The following is a 22,066-nucleotide window of genomic DNA, read 5'->3' as shown; positions in this document are numbered from 1 at the left end:
TCCTCCACAACCACCAAATACCAGCCTCCGGAAACATATTCATAATCATATCACTCACCGCTCCATTAACACACTGAAAGACAACACACTGCTGCATGCCAGACCCCCTGATATCCACCCTTCTGAATCCTCTCTCCCACGAAAGGACAGAGTCCACTTGGCCAGACTGCGATGCGGTCACCACCCAGCACTTCTAAGCTACCAGAAGAGGCTGGACGACCGTGTTGTGAACAACTGCCCAGGATGTAACACTTCACCCCATACCATACAACACATAATGGAAGACTGCATTATACACAATCATGCACGCAAACAACACAACATACACTCTATAAAGGATTTGTGGGAAAACCCAGTTTCGGCTGTGGCCTTCCTTGGGGAGACGGGACTGCTCGGACAGACAGTCTAGGGAACGACAACAACAACAACAACAGGCAGGACTCGCAGTAATGGTTATAAACTGGACAAATTTAGATTTAAAAAGGAAATGGGCAAGAATTGTTTTACTAATAGGGTGGTCGACGAATGGAATAAACTTAGTAACCATGTAGTAAGTGCTGAAACTATCAGTTGTTTTCAGAAACGATTAGACAACTTTATGGATGGGAATGACAGGTGGTGATGGATACGGAGCTACCTATTGTAGGCCTCGTGGTCTCTTGCAGTCTTCTTCATTCTTATGTAATCTTGTAGATTCTTAAAATGTTTAATTGTAGTTTTAAGGTAAGCAGGACTCAAGCAAGCCCATTCCCTTTTCCTCCTAATCAATCACAGTCGATTTTGACCGACCTAAAATAGTTTCTTCTCATTGACTTAAAATAATCAGTGTGTTCTGATCAACTTAACAGTCTCTGATCGACTTAAAACAACAAACAGTCCCTTCTGATCGACCTAAAACAATTACAGTTCCTTCTGATCGACTTAAAACAATCAGTCTCTTCTGATCGACTTAAAACTATTACAACTTCTACTGACTGACTTATAACAATCACAATCGCTTCTGATTGACTTAAAACTGTCATAGCTTCTGCTGATCGACAAACAATCACAGTCTCTTCTGATCGACTTAGAGCTCTCACACTTTTTGCTGATCGACTTAAAACAATCAGTCTCTTCTGACCAACTTAAAACAATCACGTTTTGATCAACTTAAAACTGTCATAAACCCTGTTGATTTTGTAGTCGTAATGTAAAATGAAGTGTAAATATTGTAACAAGCACGAAACCGCTCAGTTCTATGGAAGTTTTGTTTAACGCAATAATTTTTCTTCACGGGCATCACCCAGCATAGAGACAACCTTGACTCCAAAAGGAGCTCATAGACCTAGGTGTCAAGTCTGGGGGAGTGCATAGACATATTGTATATAACTGTAATCATTTGGGTCAATTTATAGTTTCCCCCAACCGAATTTGATATGTGGCTTATGTGTTTCTGGTGAGAAATGTTGTGATATGAACAATGGTGTACATCATATTAGAAATTACGTAAAAGGTGACGTCATATTGAACTCGTTTATTGAACTCTAGAAGTTTAATTTCATTAAAGTAATAAATTATGTATATTTAAATTATTGGATAAAATCTGAATAATTAATAATGTTAATGATCAATTGCTACTGATAATTTGTAGTCTATTGAAAAATTTAAACATTTGAATTAAATACCGAAAATTCTGGTCGGTGAAAAGTAAACAATGGTCGCGAAAATTATAGATATTGCGTGTGGCCTACGACCGGATTCACTCAAATAATAGTTTTCGTCAAGTCAGGACGCTTAGAATTTGCGTAAACTGAAACTACAGAAAATCAATTTCGGAGGAACATTCACTCCCAACTATAAAGAGAAACCTCTCTTTAAAACTAAGTTTAACACTTCACAATTGAAAATAACGGATAAACTTAAAAGGGCGAAAGGGACGTAAGTATAACTCGGCCGAGTTAAAACCGGTCTCTCGAAAATCCGCCTTTTCTAAAATTTACATCTAAATTATCAAGAAGAAGGTAAGATCAACTTTCTCTTTTGAATTAGTTTAACTATAGTAAGAATTATTTGTTTGGATGAGGAAAACAGATCCTTTTCCAATATATTTAAAGAGAGGATTTATTAACATCAAGACTCGGCATAATCTAATTCTCCATAGCCTCCGTGAATTGATTCAGTATTCGAGCCTTTTAAGTGGGCCTATTTGTTTATAATAAAAAGGTAATTGTTGATTCACTGTGCCGATTATTATTAAAAGGCTTCACATATTCGTAAGTAAATTGAGTTGTTTTATATAATAGTTTCAAGAGTTCAATTAAATGAGTTTGTCAAGTTCGCCTAGTATATACTACGGCCTATTTGTTCTTAGTGGAAACCTTGTGTCCAGGTTGGTTTGTTTAGTTGAATTATGGCGTATGTTTAGTGAAATCGAATTGTTTTATGTATAGGCTAGTACAACCTGAATATTTTTTTGTACTTTGTATCAATACAGTCTAATCATGACAAGTGATAATGATAATGAGGATAAGGATGAAGCTGGATTTGAGACTGCATTGGTTAAATTGAAACGAGAAAGGGGTATACTTAAAAGAAAAGTTACTCTGATTCTTAATAAATTAAAGGATTCACTTAGTAAAAAGACATTGAACGTTAATTTCTGTAGTAAACAATTAGATATTATTGATCAAGTTATAAGTGAAATTAAAGTTAAAGATGAACAGATTTTAGATCTTCTAAAGGAAAATGAAGTAGATGTTAAGAAATTTGACACATTTACTAGTGAAGTAGATAAGCAAGTAGGCTATCATATGGAAATAGATGAAAGTCTATCAGAATTTGAGGAATTTAAAATGGCAGGGAATAAATCCAATAATCACTCTACAAGCTCTATAGATGCTGATAGATTTGTTGAAACACTCAATAGGCTAGACCATTTTGATACTAAACCGCCTCCCTTATCTTGCGGCGTTTTTGATGGAACAGAAAAGGATAAATTTACCTTTTCTTCTTTCCTCAATCAGTTTAATAATGTCATAGGTAATAAGGAGGGTATGTCCCAGGCAGTGAAGCTTAGTTATTTACATAGTTATCTTAGGGGTTATGCTTTGAAAATCATTAGCCATTTGTCTATCATAAATGAAAATTATGATATTGCACTAAGATTATTGAAAGATGAATTTCTGGATGTACCCTTTATAGTGGATGAAACTTTCCGAAGGATTCTAAGCGCAACAGTTCCTCAAGGATATGACGAGGAGTTTTTTGCATTAAAGTCATTCATCATTGAAATTAGAGCATACATCTTTGAATTAAAGTCTAATCATGGCTATGATTTTACAATGAAAAATTCTCCTGGAAATTTATTATTGAGTCATATTCTCTTTAATAAGTTGCCTACAGCATTCAAAAGGGAACTGGTTCATAAATATAACAACTATCCTACCTTGACTGAAATCTTTGAGTCATATAATGACATTATTAAGACTCTAATTAAGACCTGTAAAACTACTTTGCCTAAATCTGATAAAATCAATAAGGCCAAAGAAAATTCAAAAAATGCACCCAAAGAAATTAAAAGTTCTCTTCAAATTTTCAAGACAAGTCAAAATAAGGTTGCTCCCTCTAAAAACTTTATTTGTAAATTGTGCAGTGCATCAGGTCACTCCTTAGGACAGTGTGAAAAATATTCAACTCTTAAGGATAAGACAGAGAGAGTACAGGAATTAGGTCTCTGTGCACGTTGTGCTGGATCTGGTCATAAAGAAGATGAATGCTTTGGCAAACAAAATAAATTAAAATATGGTTGTAAACACTGTAATTCTTATGGCCATATAGCACCCCTTTGTCCTGAATTTAAAGGACCTAATACTAGTAATAATCATCTTTGTTTAACATCTCAACAAAATTCTGAAAATGATTACATTTCCCCTACTGTAACTTTGGAATTTATTCGTGGTAAACAGAGTAAGAAGATCAGATGTTTAATTGATACAGGGAGTCAGCGGTCCTACATGTCAGCAAGAGTTGCTAAAGAGCTTTGTACGGATTTAGACTCGTTAAATAAGATAGACTTCAATGTAAAGACATTCATTGGAGCTGAAGTTAAGAGCTTTAAGCAAACCTTAATAGGTGTTAAAATGAATAAGATAATTCAAATGCCATTTCTTATTGACCCTTCACTCAGCATAAGTTTTGTTGTACCGGGTATGAATGAAGCCCTAGAAAATATAAAAGATCAAGGATTTGAATTGGCTGATGAAGCCTTTGGATTAAATCAGGATAATGAATTAATAGAGGTGGATGCATTGATAGGTGTAGACTTGCTTCAATTCCTTCCAGAATGTTCATTTGCCTCATGCTTGCAAGGGAGCTGCATGGTAATTGGAAATAAAGTAATTCCTATTGGTAATGTCAATCATTTTTTGACTAGGAAACAGGCTTCTCAAATTAGTAAAAAAACGGCAAGTAATAAAGTTCAAATCTATCAATGTCAGAAGTCTTCTAAAGTTCCTGACACCTCAGTTAATCTGATACTTAATCCAATTAAATCTTATTTTAATCCTCTAGAAAACATTCTAAATGATTCAGATATTGAAAATGGGATAGAATATCTCTTTAGCTTGGAATCTATTGGAATTAGTAAGAATGAAATTTATAGTTCAGAGGATCAAGAACAAATTGCTAGATTTAATGAAGCTATTCAGTTTAAAGATGGCCATTACCAAGTTAAGCTTCCTTGGTATTCAGAAAAAATAGAACTGGTCCCTTCTAATTTTCAGGTTGCCAGAAAAGTTTTAGGGAGAGTTTCAAAAAATCTTAAAAAGTCAAATCTATATGAAAAATATGAAGAGGTCTTTGATAAGCAGCTTCAGGATGGAATCATAGAGCAGATTGAAATAGACTTTTCTGATGAAAAGGTGAATAATCACACTTGGATTCCACATAGGCCAGTCATTAAGATGGAAGAGCAGGTCTCAACTAAAATTAGACCAGTTTTCAATTGCTCACTAAAGACTGATAAGAATCTACCTTCTTTGAATGAGGCTGCATATACTGGAGTTGATCTAATGGAGTCCTTGCTTAAACTGTTATTTTGCTTTAGAACTAATGATATAATCTTGCTGAGTGACATCAAGCAGGCATTCCTGTCAATTAGGCTCAGCCAAGAGTTTGATAAGAACCGTTTTTGTTTCCTTTGGGAAAGGGATAAATTGATTGCTTATAGATATAGAACTCTAGTATTTGGATTTACATCATCACCCTTCATTCTACATTATGTAATGAAGAAACATGCCAGTAAATTTCCACTTGACAAATGCACTGACATTCTTTCCAGTCAATTCTATGTTGATAATTTAATATTCACAGGCAATAATTTTAAGGAAATGACTGACCTTTATCGGCTTTGCTATGAAAGAATGGCTCTTGGTGGTTTTATTTTAAGATCTTGGAATTCAAATTCACTTGAACTGAGACAACTGATAGAAAAGGATGGCAAATTAGTTGAACATTCAAATGAGACAGAGAAAATTTTAGGATACAGATTTAATCCTAATATGGATGAGATGCAGCTTGCACCTGTTGAATTTCACTCTGTCAGTACTAAAAGACAATTGTTATCCGAGACTTCAAGTTTGTTCGATCCACTGGGGTTAGTCTTACCCATTAGTATCAGAGGAAAGTTATTGATGAGGAAGGTATGGCAACACAAATTAGGATGGGATGAAAAATTGCCTGAGGACATAATAAATGAATGGGATAATATCAAACCTGATTTTGAGAAAGCCAATCAGGTCTCCTTTAATAGGCAGGCATTAAATGAGAATGAAGAATATGGACTTAATATTTTTAGTGACAGCTCACAAAATTGCTTTGGGTTTGTTGCTTATGGTACCAGTAAGGAAAGTAGTTCCCTCTTATTTGCTAAAGCAAAAGTGGCTCCTGCTAACAAGGAAAAAGAACATAGCATCCCAGTCTTGGAGCTACTTGGAGTGATTCTTGCTTTAAAGTGCATATCCACTATTTTGAATGCCTATTCCAATATAAGATTCAACTATATTAATATTGCTGTTGATGCACAAGTTGTGCTCAACTGGTTAATAACCAGACAGACTAAACTTAAATCTAAGTTTGTCAAAAACAGAATAGGTGAAATGGATAGTAAACTACAACAGCTTGAAAGGGATTATAACATTCCCATTAGTTTTAATTATGTCAAAACTGAAAATAATCCAGCTGATCTCTTAACTAGAGGCTTAACCTACAGCAAATTCATCGATAATTTTGAATTTTGGCTCAAGGGACCAGATTGGATGAAATATGATTTAAACACCTGGCCTAAATACCCATTGTTGAGTGTGGGTTTTAATCTGATGAATCAAAATATCAATACTCTCAATACCATGCAAGGAAAGGAAGTTGAAATGAAACCTATTTTTGACATTAATAAGTTTTCAAACTATAATAAAGTTATGAAAATCACTGAGTATCTCTTCAAGTGGATTTGTATGAAAAGTGGTGAAAACTCTCATGAGAAGGCATTGGATTATTGGATCATGATAAATCAGTCAATCAGTTTTGCTACAGAAATTAGCTTCCTTAAACAAGTGGATACACTCAAGTCAAGTAACTTTAAAAATTCAGAAGTGCCTTCCTTAGTATTGAATTTAAACTTGTTTCTTGATGAAAAGAGCATCCTGAGATCACGAGGAAGGATTTCCAAATCACTTTATTTTGATTATAATGTACACAATCCTGTACTTTTGGGAAAAGATCACTTTTTCACTGTACTTTTTACCAGAATTTGTCATGCTCAGGTACAACACATGGGAGTCAGTACTACCTTAAATTTCCTAAGGTCCCAAGGATTCTGGATCCCAAAGGGTAGATCTTCTGTTAAAGCTTCAATTAAGGACTGCAAAATTTGCCAGAAGTATAATGCACTTGCCTATAATTACCCTAAAGTAACCAGTATGCCTAAGCAGCACATGAATCTGATCAGACCTTTCAATCATGTGGGAGTAGATTATACAGGTCATGTGTTTTTGAGGAAAGATAATACTAATGCTTTGAGTAAATATTTTATATTGATTTTCACTTGCCTTAATATCAGGGCTGTCCATTTTGAGTTGTTGCCTGACATGTCAACTAAGAATTTCATTCTGGCCTTTCAAAGATTTTGTAATCAGTATACTATTCCAACTTACTTGTACAGTGATAATGCCCGATCATTTGTGAAAGGTGGAGACATATTAGAGAGAACTCTCGAGTCGAATGAATTTTTGGATGAACTCTCAAAAAACAACATCAAACCTGTAAGAATCCCAGTATATTCAGCATGGGTTGGAGCAGCTTGGGAACGTCTTATCAGAACAGTAAAAAACTGTCTGTATAAGGCAATTGGAAGATCTAAATCAACATATTTTGAGTTTCTGACTGCCCTTTCAAACATAAAAAATGCCATTAATTCTAGGCCTCTCACTTATAGAGCCAGTTCAGAAGAATTTGAATTTATAACTCCAAATTCATTCCTCAAACTTAACAACATTGGTTCATTGATGTTCAAAGATGAAACTGATATTTGGGTTAATGATGAAAATCAGGAAAATCTTGAAAATGCACTTTGCAAGCAGAATGAGATGTTTGAGGAATTTAGAAGATTGTGGTATGAAGACTATCTTCTGAGTTTAAGGGATCATGCAAAAAATCTTTACCAGAAAGAATGGTCTGACAAGATAAAGAAAGGAGATGTAGTTTTGATTAAACATCCAAATAAACCCAGACCTTTTTGGTTAATGGGAATAATATTAGAGATAATTATTGGACATGACAATAAGATTCGGATTGTTAAAGTGAAACAAAATAATGGAGAAATTGCCTTCCATACAATAAAGAATTTGTATCCCATGGAATTAAATATCACTCTTGGAAGTCAAAACCCATCACAACCTTCAGAGGTAGATACTGGAAACGACTCAAATCAAACAAATCCTCAAGCTCCATCTGCAAATAATAGAGATCTCAAACCAAAAAGAAAGGCTGCATTAAAGCAGCGTGAACTTATGAGAAATAAACTTGATTATTTATAAATTATAAATTGTGTATTAGGTGTTGGGTAAAATGCTACACCCTGGTTCTGGGGTGAGGATACACGAGTTTAGGTGGTGGTTCAGATACTTTACCCTTAATCTAAGGGTGAGAAATTGTTTTATTAAAGATTGATTAGAGGCATTAAATCTTATTGAATCATTTGTATTTATATTGATTTGGACACAAGGTTGCGTTGCATTGCATTGCATTTGTTACAAATGCAATCTCTTGTCTGGAGTATATTAGAAATTACGTAAAAGGTGACGTCATATTGAACTCGTTTATTGAACTCTAGAAGTTTAATTTCATTAAAGTAGTAAATTATGTATATTTAAATTATTGGATAAAATCTGAATAATTAATAATGTTAATGATCAATTGCTACTGATAATTTGTAGTCTATTGAAAAAATTTAAACATTTGAATTAAATACCGAAAATTCTGGTCGGTGAAAAGTAAACAATGGTCGCGAAAATTATAGATATTGCGTGTGGCCTACGACCGGATTCACTCAAATAATAGTTTTCGTCAAGTCAGGACGCTTAGAATTTGCGTAAACTGAAACTACAGAAAATCAATTTCGGAGGAACATTCACTCCCAACTATAAAGAGAAACCTCTCTTTAAAACTAAGTTTAACACTTCACAATTGAAAATAACGGATAAACTTAAAAGGGCGAAAGGGACGTAAGTATAACTCGGCCGAGTTAAAACCGGTCTCTCGAAAATCCGCCTTTTCTAAAATTTACATCTAAATTATCAAGAAGAAGGTAAGATCAACTTTCTCTTTTGAATTAGTTTAACTATAGTAAGAATTATTTGTTTGGATGAGGAAAACAGATCCTTTTCCAATAATCATTTCCGTCGCAAATGCGTACTTTTGAAGTAATTAAGTATTGAAGTTATGCACTTATGCGTACATCTCCCGAACGATGTGAGGGCACGTGTGGGAAATCGGGGTTTTCGGGCTGGGAAGACTAATAAATGGAGTGATATATATGCCTGTACCTTGCCATCATATGTGTATCTTATGTTTGTACCACTGCTTGTATTTATGTATACTTGTCTTTTCTGTACCCAGCCATCTGCCCTCTACTCTTATTTCCTAATCCCAACTCTCAATTATCTTCTCCTTACCTGCAACCTTCATCTAATAAATGAAGCAAGAAGCATCCACTTGTATATCAGCCTTCAGTCACCTACAGTGGGTGACAACAAATACTAAACATCAGTTTATTTTTCTCTGTATGGCATTTGTGATCATTCTTAATCACTCAACATTTCAACTTATGGATTTAAAATGGCTTTCATTTAATTTTACGATAGTTTTGCTATAGTATATTACTTAAAATTCACTAAAAATTCTATGCATGAAATGTGATTTACATATGAATGCTCTATACTTTTTTTACACAACTCTACACCATGATCACTAAGGACACATTCGATTCAGAATGGTTTGCTAAGGTTGACAGCATGCAATGGTTAATAAAAAATTAAAATATCACATTTTTGTGTGTGAAGGATACGTGTACATACTCATGTATATGCATGTATATACGAATCAAACTGCATATATATGTTATGTACAACCTATGTATGTATTGTCTGCTATGTCTTTGTGCCCACCATTCAGTACAACAATAGACTTGTTATTCTTGCAGAAGAGCATAGTATTACCAGTGACCCTCCAACTGGAAGTCATGGCCTGCTGTTACAAATTATACATTTCTATATAATGTGAGAAATCTGAATGTAAGGAAACTATCACAAAAATCTATCAAGTTAAGATAATTATGATTATCAACTTTGTAATAGAGCAAAGGCTCTACTGTACATAAAAATTTGAACATCATTATTATTATCATGCAGGGAGGGTGGTCATGAATGGAGGTGGAGTTTGTGGGGATGAAATGGGTGGGAGTGAATTTATGTCTTTGACTTTGGCTACCTTCCTTGTAAGGGAGGGATTTGGGAGAAAATAAAGGGAGGCGGCATGATGGTTGAGAATTCTTGAATGGGAAAATGGAATGAAAAAGGTCAAGTCACTGCTCTAATTGAAAAAATGTGCACAAAAATATACAGCATGCATTTAAGGCAGAAGCTTAACTGATCCATGACTATACCATGTAATTGTTGTGGACCACATCCACCAGTGCTTCTGTCCTGTTGTGCATTATCTTGTTTTACATGGTACATCTTTTGAAAATGAAGATCTTACACGTAAATAAATGATCAGGTGAGTATTATAAAGAAATCTGTAGTATCTAGGCATAGTATAAGACTGGAGAATCTTTCTTCAAGCAGTGGACTAGTTCTTACAGAAATAAGAAGTGAGGTGAGGAGCTTATGCCATGAGGCACTGAGTAGCTGCAACTGATGCTGTCAGCTTGGCCCTGTGTAGTTCAAGGAACTGGTGGGGCAGGTAACAATTACTACTGGGAATCAGAGAGGAGAGCGAGAAGCAAGTGAGGGATCAATATGCTTCTGATTATGCGACTAGATAATAGCATGCTGAAGACAGCCTGTGCATGTGTGTGTGCATACATTTCTTAAGAAAGGCATAGTAGGTTCATTTGTCAGCAGATATATACATACTCACACTTTGTACAAAGGAATATGAAATAATAATTTGGAAGGGAGAACATTACCAAGTACACAGAACTCACTAAAACTATCAAAAGACATTTGAGTTCATTCTTCACTAAAGGCAAAATTTGTGTGTTAGTAGAGATCACTCCTCTTCAATTTGTGTGGAGAATCAGCACTAAAAATAAACTTTAGATTATAATACACAACCACATCACATAAAAGGTTCTCAATACAAGATTTAAGGATGAAGAAAAGACCCCATCCTTATGTGTTGCTGTTTAGCACCTTGACGAAACAACTTGTCAACACTGAACTCTCACTAGTTTTTGAATTGTGACCTCCCAAGGTTGAGACTTCTGGCCCTTCTACAGTGTCTGAAGAAGGCATTCAGTATCACAGAATGGTTTGGGAAGAACATCAGAGCACAACCATAGCAAGGGATAAGCAGCCTTACATCAGCTACAGCAGGAGGAACCTGGAGGAGGTATTTGTAGGAACCTGTCACACTGTGGAGGATGAAGATGCATCCCTCTCATGTCCTTTACGAATCTTGGTGAGCTTGGAGTTCACACAGGGCAGGAGTAGGGGGAGTTTGAGCAGGATGGTGATAAATGGGATGATGAGGCTTAACTGTAACAGAGGTTATGGTAAGTCAAACAAAAGAAAGAAAGAAAGAAAGAGATAAATAAATAAATAAAAGTACTGTAAATAGTATATCAAGATGATATATGACAGTTTCCTACTTAACTGCCTTGGGCCAAATTCAACAGAATGCTACCTGCACTGAAGGCCTTCTCATTAGTCAGAATCCAAGCTCACTTCAATAAGCAAGTAATTAAATAAACTAATCAAATAATTAATTAAAATACCCCTACCATATACCTTAGGGATAGGCTGTCCTGCCCCTCACCCAAGATTAAGCAGTATTACACAAAATGACCACCTTTACTCTTGAAAATCAAATACCTTAAAAAATACACATATACAACTGGCAGTGTTGAACACATGCAACAAACTACCACAGACTTCCTGTGCCTAAAAGCCATGATACATCAAATCTAGTATGGCCTGAACGACATGGAAATAAGTGATTAGATTCAGAAATAAACCAAAGCCCATAAGATCAGTCTTTAGGTGTAAGACATCATCTTTTAATTTGTTTTCTAATCAGTACTATTGTCAGATCATTAATCTCCCCAGAATTTCATAGTATAATTCTACTACAATGCTACAAGATACTGAAACCCACCATTTAAAAAACCAACTCCATTAGAGAACAAGAAAATCATTAGACCAACTTCAGGGGCAGATATATTCCTGAACCTCAACTCAGGGGTTCATGCACACCTCACCTGTGGTCCTCGTGGCAGAACGACGCACAAGAAGGAGGGCTGGAAGACTTGAGGCCAGTACACAAAGATGATGTGGACACAGGCTACAACAAGAGTCAACCACCCCAGTTTGCTCTGTATGCAGGTGAACTCTCTCCAGGATAGTGTGGCCGTGACTGAGGGCAGTGAAGTCACACCCAAGAGTAGCAGGAGCCCCATGAGAATACCTCCTGTAGAAGGAAGAACATGAAACAAGTCTTCTCCTAACCTGCTCACCACCGCACACTAACAAAAAAGAAAAAAAAAGAAAAGAAAAAAAATATATATATACAGGTAAACGTCGACTTACGATGGCATTAGGTTTCGATAGAGCCATCGTAAGTCGATCCCCAATTTGTGTATCACTGTTCCGTGGTCACTGTACCTAGCCTACCTGTATATTAACCACCAGAGATACTGAATATAGCCTATTAAACATGTACAGTAGTTTATTTAATTATTTTTATCCTTTTTACCATATTCAAACACTATAATATGTATTTTCAGTACGGAACTTAAATCTCGCGGGCAGCAGCCAATGCCAGCCGTACGACGTGACGTAATAATACTCGCATCATAAAATATAGTCACCGCTTATATCGATCGTTCTCTCTTTCACCCGTGAATTTTGAAAACCACAGAGAATGGGATTTAGGGCACATTTGAGAGAATGTAAAAACACAGGGGCGACTACAATAAATATAATCAAGACGCCGATATGGCAGCGTCGCGAATCCACTTGCTCCTCATGACGCCTACGTGTGCGGCACCGTATGGAAGGTGTTAAATTATCATATCGTCGTCGTCGTCATCGTAAAGTCGAACAATCGTAAGTCGCGGCCATCGTAAGTCGACGTTTACCTGTATATATATATATATATATATATATATATATATATATATATATATATTTATATATATATATATATATACATATATATATACACATTTATATATATATATATATATATATATATATATATATATATATATATATATATATATATAAAATAATAATGTATATGCTCCACTTCCCTGTTATATATGAATTGGGAACAGTGGAGAGATGGGTAATGGTGAGAGGAAGGGAAGGAGGTATAGGTTGATAAAAGCCTGATGGTAGGAAAGTTTTTTGAGCCAACCTTTTCTTACATTTGATTACTTCAATTGGAAATGGAGGATAAAGGGAGAATGGGAATGGGGAGGCACTTTGGATGTTTTGTGTGTGGCAGGTTACTATTAATCTCTGTTGTAGCATTCTTTGGATAACAACAGTGTTCACAGACTTGCCTGCAACTTTTCGAAGTCCGTTGTCCCACGAGTACTTGGTTCCATGTCCCTGATTCTCCAAGATGGCCATGATGCACTGCAGGAAGAAAAGAAACTGTTTGTACAGTTGACTTCACTCATATTTACTACAGAGGATGACATTATACTATACCAACACCCTTCAAACATAAGAGCTCCAAAAAAAAAAAAAAAAAAAAAAAAAAAAAAAAAATATATATATATATATATATATATATATATATATATATATATATATATATATATATATATATATATATATACATATACTATTTTTTTAACCATCCAACACTGAAATAGTACCAACAGAGGAAAGGCCTCCCTACATGTTCAAACTCCCCCAGATGCAACCCCCACACAGAGGACAGAAATCACCTCATACTACCCAACATGAACAATCCTCAGATTACAACACAATACATCTTCCCTGGATGACTTATGGACCCTCCCAGTGGCTGCTGTCATGAACCTCAGGGGGCAGCAGATTTTCTGTGAGAGATATCTAGGACAATGGATTGATGGTGGCTGGCATCTTTTGAGACATTCTCGAAACTGTGTTTATTTAATTAATTTTTTTATAACACAAGTGATATATATATATATATATATATATATAGAAAGAGAGAGATTGCGCTAATGGAAATAAGTGTACATGCTTTTTGTGTTATCCTCGGCAATTTGCAATTATTGTTCTGAACTATGTGTTCTTGTCATTATTTGCACTTCATGTACATTGATTCATTGCCAAATAAAGTCTATCTATCTATCTATCTAATGACCTACATGGAGACCTCCGAGAAGTAAGGCCATGAGGCCGATATGCTTCCTGCTCCTGAGCCACCTGTCGAGGCAGTTGGGGAAACGGGAGTACTTGGTGCCTCGCCACAGCTGCAAGTACGCTGCAAGGACACCTGAGGAACAAAACAGTTTGTTAATTTATTGCTGCATCAGGGATGGCTACTTATCAGCAAAGAACTAGGATACATACATACACACATAGAACAAGAGATCTTTCCCCCTTACAAAGGAGGCAGCCAAACCCAAAAGGCATAATTCAATTCCCACCTATTTCACAATCATTGACCACTCCTTCCTCCCTCTCATCTTGGCTCCTCATGGATGACAGGTCACCCCTGCATCTCACTCACCATCCCAAGTCAGAAACAATGCAGCAAGACAGCACCTCCACAGCATGATCACTTCATTTAATCAGTGACCCCTTTCTTCATCTCCTCATGTAGACATATTGAAGACGGTGAGAAATTCTCTCGGGCTGTGTCAAAATATCACTCACAGCCACTTCTTAATCCCCTCCCATTCCTTTCCATTTGTCACAGTAGAATCCATTCTCTACTCACCCCTATTTCCTGTCTTCTCTTTTCCTTCCTCAACAGGAATCCCACTCTTGCTCAACACCCAAAGATAAAAGAACTAAATATAAGAACTCTAATAAAATGGGAAATCAAAAAAATATTGGATAAATGTGGGACAGGTGGAGGGTGGGTACATGCCTTGGCTATACCTCCTTTATAATGGGGAAGAAGCCTTTGGGTACATAGAATATTAATGTTTATGGAAACAAATGGGTGAAGAATGGATAGGTTACCTTGGCTACCTCCCTTACAATGGGGGGAAGAAAACTTTTGATAAATAGACATTCAGTGTTCATAACATTCCTTACTGACTGGCATCTTCCCGATCCTCAGGCTTTCCTTACCTGGCAAGTAACAGAGGGCGAGTAATATGGTTGCGGCCATTGCGAAGGAGAGTTGGGTGTTCGTCAGAGGTAGCAGTTCAAAGTGAACATGACGCCAGTTACCATCTTCAATCCCCCTACACAGCTGGAGCCTACCAATGAAGCCTCTCATCACTCACAATGTTACAACAATTTCATGTTATGTTACAGAAATGCTGACATACATTAGACCCAAAAAGACTATCTAAAAGATGTGAAGAATGTCACGAAACTGTAAACACGTCCTTAAGGTTTGCTTCAAGAGGGAGAATATTCAAACAAGGAAGCACAAGAATTTGCGTTAATTTACAAAACTGTACACCTCAAGATTAACCTGAAGAGGTGGAAAATCCAAACAAAGTAGATGAAGAACTTGGGTCAAATAACAAAATTACAGACACATTACATTAACCACCTCCTAAAGACATAGGTGGGATGAACAAAACAAGGATTACCATTTTTTGTTAATTGAAAAAAGAATATACACTTGTTACATAGCACATAGTTTGAAAATTTACCTGAAGAGGTAGAAGATCCATGCAATGAAGAATAAGCTCACTGTGAGCCAAATGGTAAACTTCCACTCAATAGAGAAAAACCTGAGGGGGATCTGCTCGAGCTGTGCTGCGCTAGCAAGGCCTCCGCAATCGACAGGTTGGAAGCCAAGACTCCGTGCCAGGTCTCCGACGGCTGCTCGTGCCTCGGCATTATTGCCACAGATGGGGACCTGGTCAAATATTACACAACGTTAGTTCCTCCACCGAGGGTGGTGCAAGCTACTCTACCATACATAAAAAACCACCATGCAACATGGCATGTGAGACAACGGCCCTGAGTAGCATCTTATCATCCTGTATTTCAGTGGCAGGCTCCACCATAGCTTGTACCCCAAATAAATTCATCAGTTCCTACTCTAGCATTGCATAAAAAGAATCCCACCCTACGATGGTGGAACAGAATATCTGGTCAATGTTGTAGAATATGAGTTTTTGTTAGTGTTGACTATGTTCTTTATGCTAGCTGGTTAGATTATGTGTGCCAGAAAAAACACCACAAGTTCACATAAGTGAAATGCTGTACCCATAAAAACTTTGATCTACCATAGTGTGTTTCCTTAACTGTTTGTTGCCATTTCCCTCTCTCTCTCTCTCTTTGAGATTAGATCAGTGCATTGCCCCAGGAATGAAAGAAATGTTATGATGCTCTCCAAAGCACAAGTCTCCCACCCTAACTGCTGATAGATTGGTCTTTGCTGTTATCCCATGACATCTGTACTCTCTGCTGATTGTCTCTATACAGTTGTCCCTCCCATATCCAAGTTTAAAAAAAAGTATATATCTCCATGGATATATTTAGCTTACCTACAGACAACTAATATTGCTCACAGCTTTAAAGCCACTTGCTATTCCAAGTTTCTTACCCTAGAAGTCTTGACTTATGCAGTCCATATTTTAGGGACTTTAGTGACATCACTCCAGAACAAGTCGCAGCATTCTATCTACAATATGCCCAGAGACTAATCTTGATTCAAAAACAAATAATGAACACTTTAAACTATCTCTTCATCCGAGATCACTCCCTGAACATCTCCTACTTCACCTTCATGACACCACTTCATTGTTGTGAATACCCTCAAGAATGGAAATGTTGTTTATCGAGGGAGAAATCGTACCACCTTTCCCCCTCCCTGAGACATTTTCACACACCTCTTTGCTTGCTTGGATGGCTCCATTCTGAAGTGAGTAGGCAGACAAGGTGTTGAAAGCTTTGACCACGTGACTTTGTGGGAAAAACTCCTGAAGAACTTCTGCATTACTCTTTGGCTGTGAACTCTTCTTAGGATCCCTGAAGAAAAGGAGACTTCATGGTTATGATTACTTTTTTCACAATCATTTGTCTTCAGGTGATTTTATGAGTATTTTATGGAGGGAAAACCATCTTCCCCTCTCAGGCAGATATGAGGGGAGGATGGACAAAGATAGAAAAAGAGAAACAAGAGTTTAACCCACAAATGAACTGCATGCACAAGAACTATTATTGTACGCCTTGCAACAAATTCCTTCCACTATGAAACACTTTTAGACAATTAATTGATATTTTTTCTACAATGGCTACCACTGAGGAACCTCCAGAGAGGGGCTTCTCTCGGCTGAATAGACTTATTTATCAGAATAAAATAACCTCACATGAGCTAAAACTAAACCTAGAGTGTGATAGTTCTTAGAACCCCCACCTGTTGCTGACGTCGATAAGGATCTTATCCTGAAGTAGGTTGGAAGGAAGGCAGGGGTGGCTCTCGTGAGGCACAGCCAAAACTACTATGCGGCACATAGGGAGGACCTCGCTGTAGGACCCTACCACACCTCCGCAGCCCTCCACAAACTGTCTGAAGCAGAACAAAGTGCTTGTTAGAAACATATTGAGTGCTGAATCAATCGTTGCCTCGATTTTCATGCTGTGGTAGAAGAAGAAGAAAAAGTAGGAAACGATATAAATACATAAAAAAAAGAATCAATAAAAAGGTATTTGAGGGACACTAAGAAAAATATTCCACACCAATCTGTGAACCTACATGGACTAACAAAATAATCTATTCATACATATACAAAGGGCTTTTTCCCCCTTACAAGGGAAGTAGCTAAAGTTAAAAGGCATAAATCCACTCCCACCCATTTCATTTCCACATACTCCACTCCCATTCACCACCCCCTCTCTCCCTCTTTTCTTGGCTCCTGCTAGATGATTGGTTATCCCTGCATTTTTGCCCACTGCCCTGGGTCAGGAGCAATGCAGCAAGACACAGTACATCCACAGAAAGGCTGATTCGTTTAAGTGTCAGCCCCTTCTGTCCCCTCATGCAGAAAAAGTGAAGATGGGGAAAATCCCTTTGGGCTGCATCAAAAATATCATTCACACATACTCCCTCCCATACATCACAGCATCATCCATATACAGCCATTCTCCACTCACCCCATCTTCTGTCTTCCCCCTTCCTCAACAGACACCCTCCTCCCTTCCAACGCCCACCCCACCCATCCATCTCCTCCATGGTCGCCCACTCATGTTCACTCCATCCATCTCTGCCTTCCACACTTCTTCTACTAATCTTTCCTCATTCTTTCCATGTGTCCAAACCACCCCAATACTCTTTCATCAACCCTATCAACAGTCTATTCGGACAACATGCATTCAAAGCCTAATTTAACAGCAGTTTACTCTGTATATAACTACCAAATAAACACACAATTGTAATTCTTTATATATTTTTCTTTCTAACTTTATATCTTTCTTTAAACCAGATTCTCTGCATTGTCACAGGAACTCCTGCAGAGACTTACCTCCGCTGCTGAGGACTCCTGCTAGCGACAATGCCGAGGATGCCAGCCTTTTGGAGGCGGAAGACCATGGCGCAACCAAAGTCACCAGAGCCGATGATCACCACCCCTTTGCCTGAGGTAGGGACAAAACAAGCTCTTGAATATAATAAATAAAGACAATAAGTAAACAAATATATATATATATAACTCGGTCGTGGTAAAGCCTCGACCGCGGATCCCTCTGATCAAGCCCGGTTTCTTTGAATAACATTACTGCAACTAGCTATTTGTTCCATATTTATATATATACATTCATACACAAAAGTGTATACAGTTTGTACACTAGCTTCACCTAAAATGTTGTAAATATATCCCCCATCCAAAATTGAGTTGACTTTTATAGTGTGGAGGAGAAAAAAAAAAAAAAAAAAAAAAAAAAAAAAAATGAAGTGTGGTGGCTCAAGTCAGTACACTCTGTAGCCAGCCGAACACCGACACCTTGTTCATCCCCGCCCTTTATCTCCCCATTAGTCGATCATTGGTATAACACAAACCATTCTAGAATGAATGATCAAAATATGGACTTCTTTTACAGTCGATATTTTAAGGACAAGAATCATTTAGCATTCTTTGATGATTGTGGAAATTAGTCTCCACTCAGTAATGAATGATTATTTTTGATTTCTACCATCTTTTTTTTCTGGCATCTGCCATAAATTTTCCCTTTACCACCTCTATGACACCTCATTGGTGCAATAGAAAAGTTGGTTATTGTTGACATAATACACGTGTTTCAGTGTCCATCACTGAATTGCTTCCGAGACGTTTTCTCGGCCATTTTTTACTATACTTTGAGAGCCCGGATTAGATTCCCTGTGCTACCAGTGACCGTCACGTGACCTAAAAACTAATAAAAAAGGCAAAAGCTTCGGCTGGATCTCGGCACTTGCTGCCTTGATCTCGAGCTTTCCACGCTAGTACACAGACAACACACAACCCTTCCTTACCTATTAATGACGACGATGAGGGTCCCAGGTTTTCGGAGGCGTTGCTCTCAGGGGTGTCTTCACTGGGGCATCTTTGACTATAGTCCAATGAGGCTCTATCCTGGGTCCAGTCCGTTCTGTAGTCTCTGTTTGTGTTCAGGGTCTTCCTCTGAGACGTGTCTGTTTTCAAGCAACTTCTCTGGATATCCCTGGAGGCCGTTTCCCAGTGTACATCTTTCTTAAAAGATACACCCCTCGGATCTACGTAAGACTTCCCTTTGAGTAAATCTGGACTGCAGCATCTCCCTTCACATCCCCAGGGGGTTCTCGTGCAGGGTACCTCTTCGAACTGGGGAACTGTCCTGATGAGCGGGTCATTCCCGACACGGGACGCTGTGCCTGCGAAAAGCCGGTCCTTAGTTCCCCGGAGCGTTTGCCTTTCGTCTTCCCTTTCTTTAGTAAGAAGGGGAGTCTTCTCATTGGTTCGTCGGTTGTTACTTCTGTAGATGGGGCTGACGATGGAACCGTAGCTCAAGGGTCTGCCTTCGGAGGGCCTCTCCTCAGTTCCCCGGAGCGTTTGCCTTTCGTCTTCGCTTTCTTCAGTAAGAAGGGGCGTCTTTTTAGTGGTTCGTCGGTTGTTACTTCTGTAGATGGGGTTGGCGATGGAACCGTAGCCCAAGGGCCTGCCTTCGGAGGGCCTCTCCTCAGTTCCCCGGAGCTTTCGCCTTTCGTTTTCACTTTCTTCAGTAAAAAGGAGTGTCTTTTCAGTGGTTCGTCGTTTGTTACTTCTGTAGATGGGGCTGACGATGGAACCGTAGCTCAAGGGTCTGCCTTCGGAGGGCCTCTCCTCAGTTCCCCGGAGCGTTTGCCTTTCGTCTTCGCTTTCTTCAGTAAGAAGGGGCGTCTTTTTAGTGGTTCGTCGGTTGTTACTTCTGTAGATGGGGTTGGCGATGGAACCGTAGCCCAAGGGCCTGCCTTCGGAGGGCCTCTCCTCAGTTCCCCGGAGCTTTCGCCTTTCGTTTTCACTTTCTTCAGTAAAAAGGAGTGTCTTTTCAGTGGTTCGTCGTTTGTTACTTCTGTGGGAGGGGTCGACGATGGACTTGTAGCTCAAGAGCCTGCCTTCGGAGGGCCTCACCTCAGTTTCCCAGAGCGCTTGTCTTGTACCCTCACCTTCTTCAGCGAGAAGGGGCGTTCTTTCGATACTTCGTCGGTTGTTACTTCTGTAGGAGGGGTCGACGATGGCACCGTAGCTCAAGGGCCTGCCTTCGGAAGGCCTCTCCTCAGTTTCCCAGAGCGCTTGCCCAGCGAGGGGCGTTCTTTCAATACTTCGTCGGTTGTTACTTCTGTAGGAGGGGTCGACGATGGAATTGTAGCTCAAGAGGTCTTCGGAGGGCCTCGCCTCAGTTTCCCAGAGCGCTTGCCTTGCACCCTCACCTTCTTCAGCGAGGGGTGTTCTTTCGATACTTCGTCGGTCGTTACTTCTGTAGGAGGGGTCGACGATGGAATTGTGGCTCAAGAGGTCTTCGGAGGGCCTCTCCTCAGTTTCCTGGAGCGCTTGCCTTGCATCCTCACCTTCTTCAGCGAGAAGGGGCGTTCTTTCGATACTTCGTCGGTTGTTACTTGTGTAGGAGGCGTCGACGATGGAATTGTAGCTCCAGGTCCCACCTTCACGCAACAGAGTCCCAAGGGATGGCATAGTTTCGTGTCTGGAAAGAGGAATTAAGAACCTTAGAATTCTGTCATATATAACCAGCGTTTCTATCTTTGGGGGACACTATGATAGTCCTGGAGATTTTATGAGAGTATCAGCAGAACGTTGGAATAATAGAAGTTCAAAGTGATCAGCATTTCCTTTTGAGTGGAAAATAGTTCCTAGTTGTAAAAGAATGCTACGTGTCTCTGGTCCGTAGGGGAGGATCATTAAAGACCTAAAGATGTCTACTGTATATAACTTACAGTCGATATCCAGAGAGAACGTCCTCGAACTCACAAAAGACGTCCTTAGTCGAATGATTCCATTTGCTTTGCTTTCACAACCTTTGCATAATGCAACTTATCAATCTTGACCATATTTTGCAGAAACAAAGATCAAACGTTCGGCACAGGCACACGCGTTATTTTCCCCAAAATCTGCACGATTTTTTTTTTTAAAGACCGGAGATAAGGTTTAACTTGTTTATCAGTCAAATCGGAAGTGACTTCACACATAATTGATAATGATGTCTTGTTATCAAAAAAGTGATTAGATTACAGTTTTTACTTTGACAGCGAACTTTTTTCTTGGAAAATGCTAATTTCAACAATTTATCATCTCTATTTGAAATCTTGGTTTCTTATTACTATTACCATTCCACTTTCATCAGTCCCAAGCAAAATCCCCGTCTGATGATACTGCCTGGGGCAGCTGGCTAAATCAGATGTTAGTATTTCTATGACAAATCACTGCTCCCTTTCAATACGATGACATCTATGTCGGCGTCATGAAGCGCGAGTTGTATACAAAGATGCCTGCGTCGTCTTTAATTTTTGAAATTGTAGTTGAGTGACCTCCATATCCTATGAACTGGCTTGATCATATTTTCTGTGGTTATTGATATTCAGAGTGAAAGAGATCGAGTAATAAAGCTGTAACTTTTATATCATACTGGTTAGTCACATCACACTGGCACCTTGTAAATTGTGACAATAT

General features: G+C 38.3%; 1 protein-coding gene and 1 long non-coding RNA gene across 3 annotated transcripts in view; one reads left to right on the top strand and one right to left on the bottom strand.

Moving 5' to 3' along the window:
- Window positions 1-15,173, top strand: part of LOC143040364 (uncharacterized) — a 33,529-nt gene extending 18,356 nt beyond the window's left edge. The window contains exon 3 of the long non-coding RNA XR_012967710.1: window positions 15,046-15,173. This is a non-coding gene — a long non-coding RNA (uncharacterized LOC143040364). The remainder of the gene's footprint in view (window positions 1-15,045) is intronic.
- The window catches only part of LOC143040360 (uncharacterized), a 24,382-nt gene continuing 11,245 nt past the window's right edge, over window positions 8,930-22,066 (bottom strand). For both annotated transcript variants that reach the window (XM_076211350.1, XM_076211349.1), the window contains exons 2-11: window positions 19,399-21,083; window positions 18,413-18,524; window positions 17,308-17,460; window positions 16,781-16,919; window positions 15,593-15,801; window positions 15,057-15,187; window positions 14,123-14,250; window positions 13,322-13,397; window positions 12,014-12,222; window positions 8,930-11,291 (exon numbers count right to left, since the gene is read on the bottom strand). In XM_076211350.1, coding sequence (XP_076067465.1) covers window positions 11,163-11,291; window positions 12,014-12,222; window positions 13,322-13,397; window positions 14,123-14,250; window positions 15,057-15,187; window positions 15,593-15,801; window positions 16,781-16,919; window positions 17,308-17,460; window positions 18,413-18,524; window positions 19,399-21,073 — 2,961 coding nt within the window. In that variant the 5' untranslated portion in view covers window positions 21,074-21,083 and the 3' untranslated portion in view covers window positions 8,930-11,162. The remainder of the gene's footprint in view (window positions 11,292-12,013; window positions 12,223-13,321; window positions 13,398-14,122; window positions 14,251-15,056; window positions 15,188-15,592; window positions 15,802-16,780; window positions 16,920-17,307; window positions 17,461-18,412; window positions 18,525-19,398; window positions 21,084-22,066) is intronic.

Source organism: Oratosquilla oratoria, chromosome 28 (genome assembly GCF_046742065.1).
Source record: "Oratosquilla oratoria isolate Oo_2021 chromosome 28, ASM4674206v1, whole genome shotgun sequence".
Taxonomy (NCBI): Eukaryota; Metazoa; Arthropoda; class Malacostraca; order Stomatopoda; family Squillidae; genus Oratosquilla; species Oratosquilla oratoria.
Note: the sequence above shows the minus strand (reverse complement) of the source record. Positions and strands in the feature narration are given on the sequence as shown.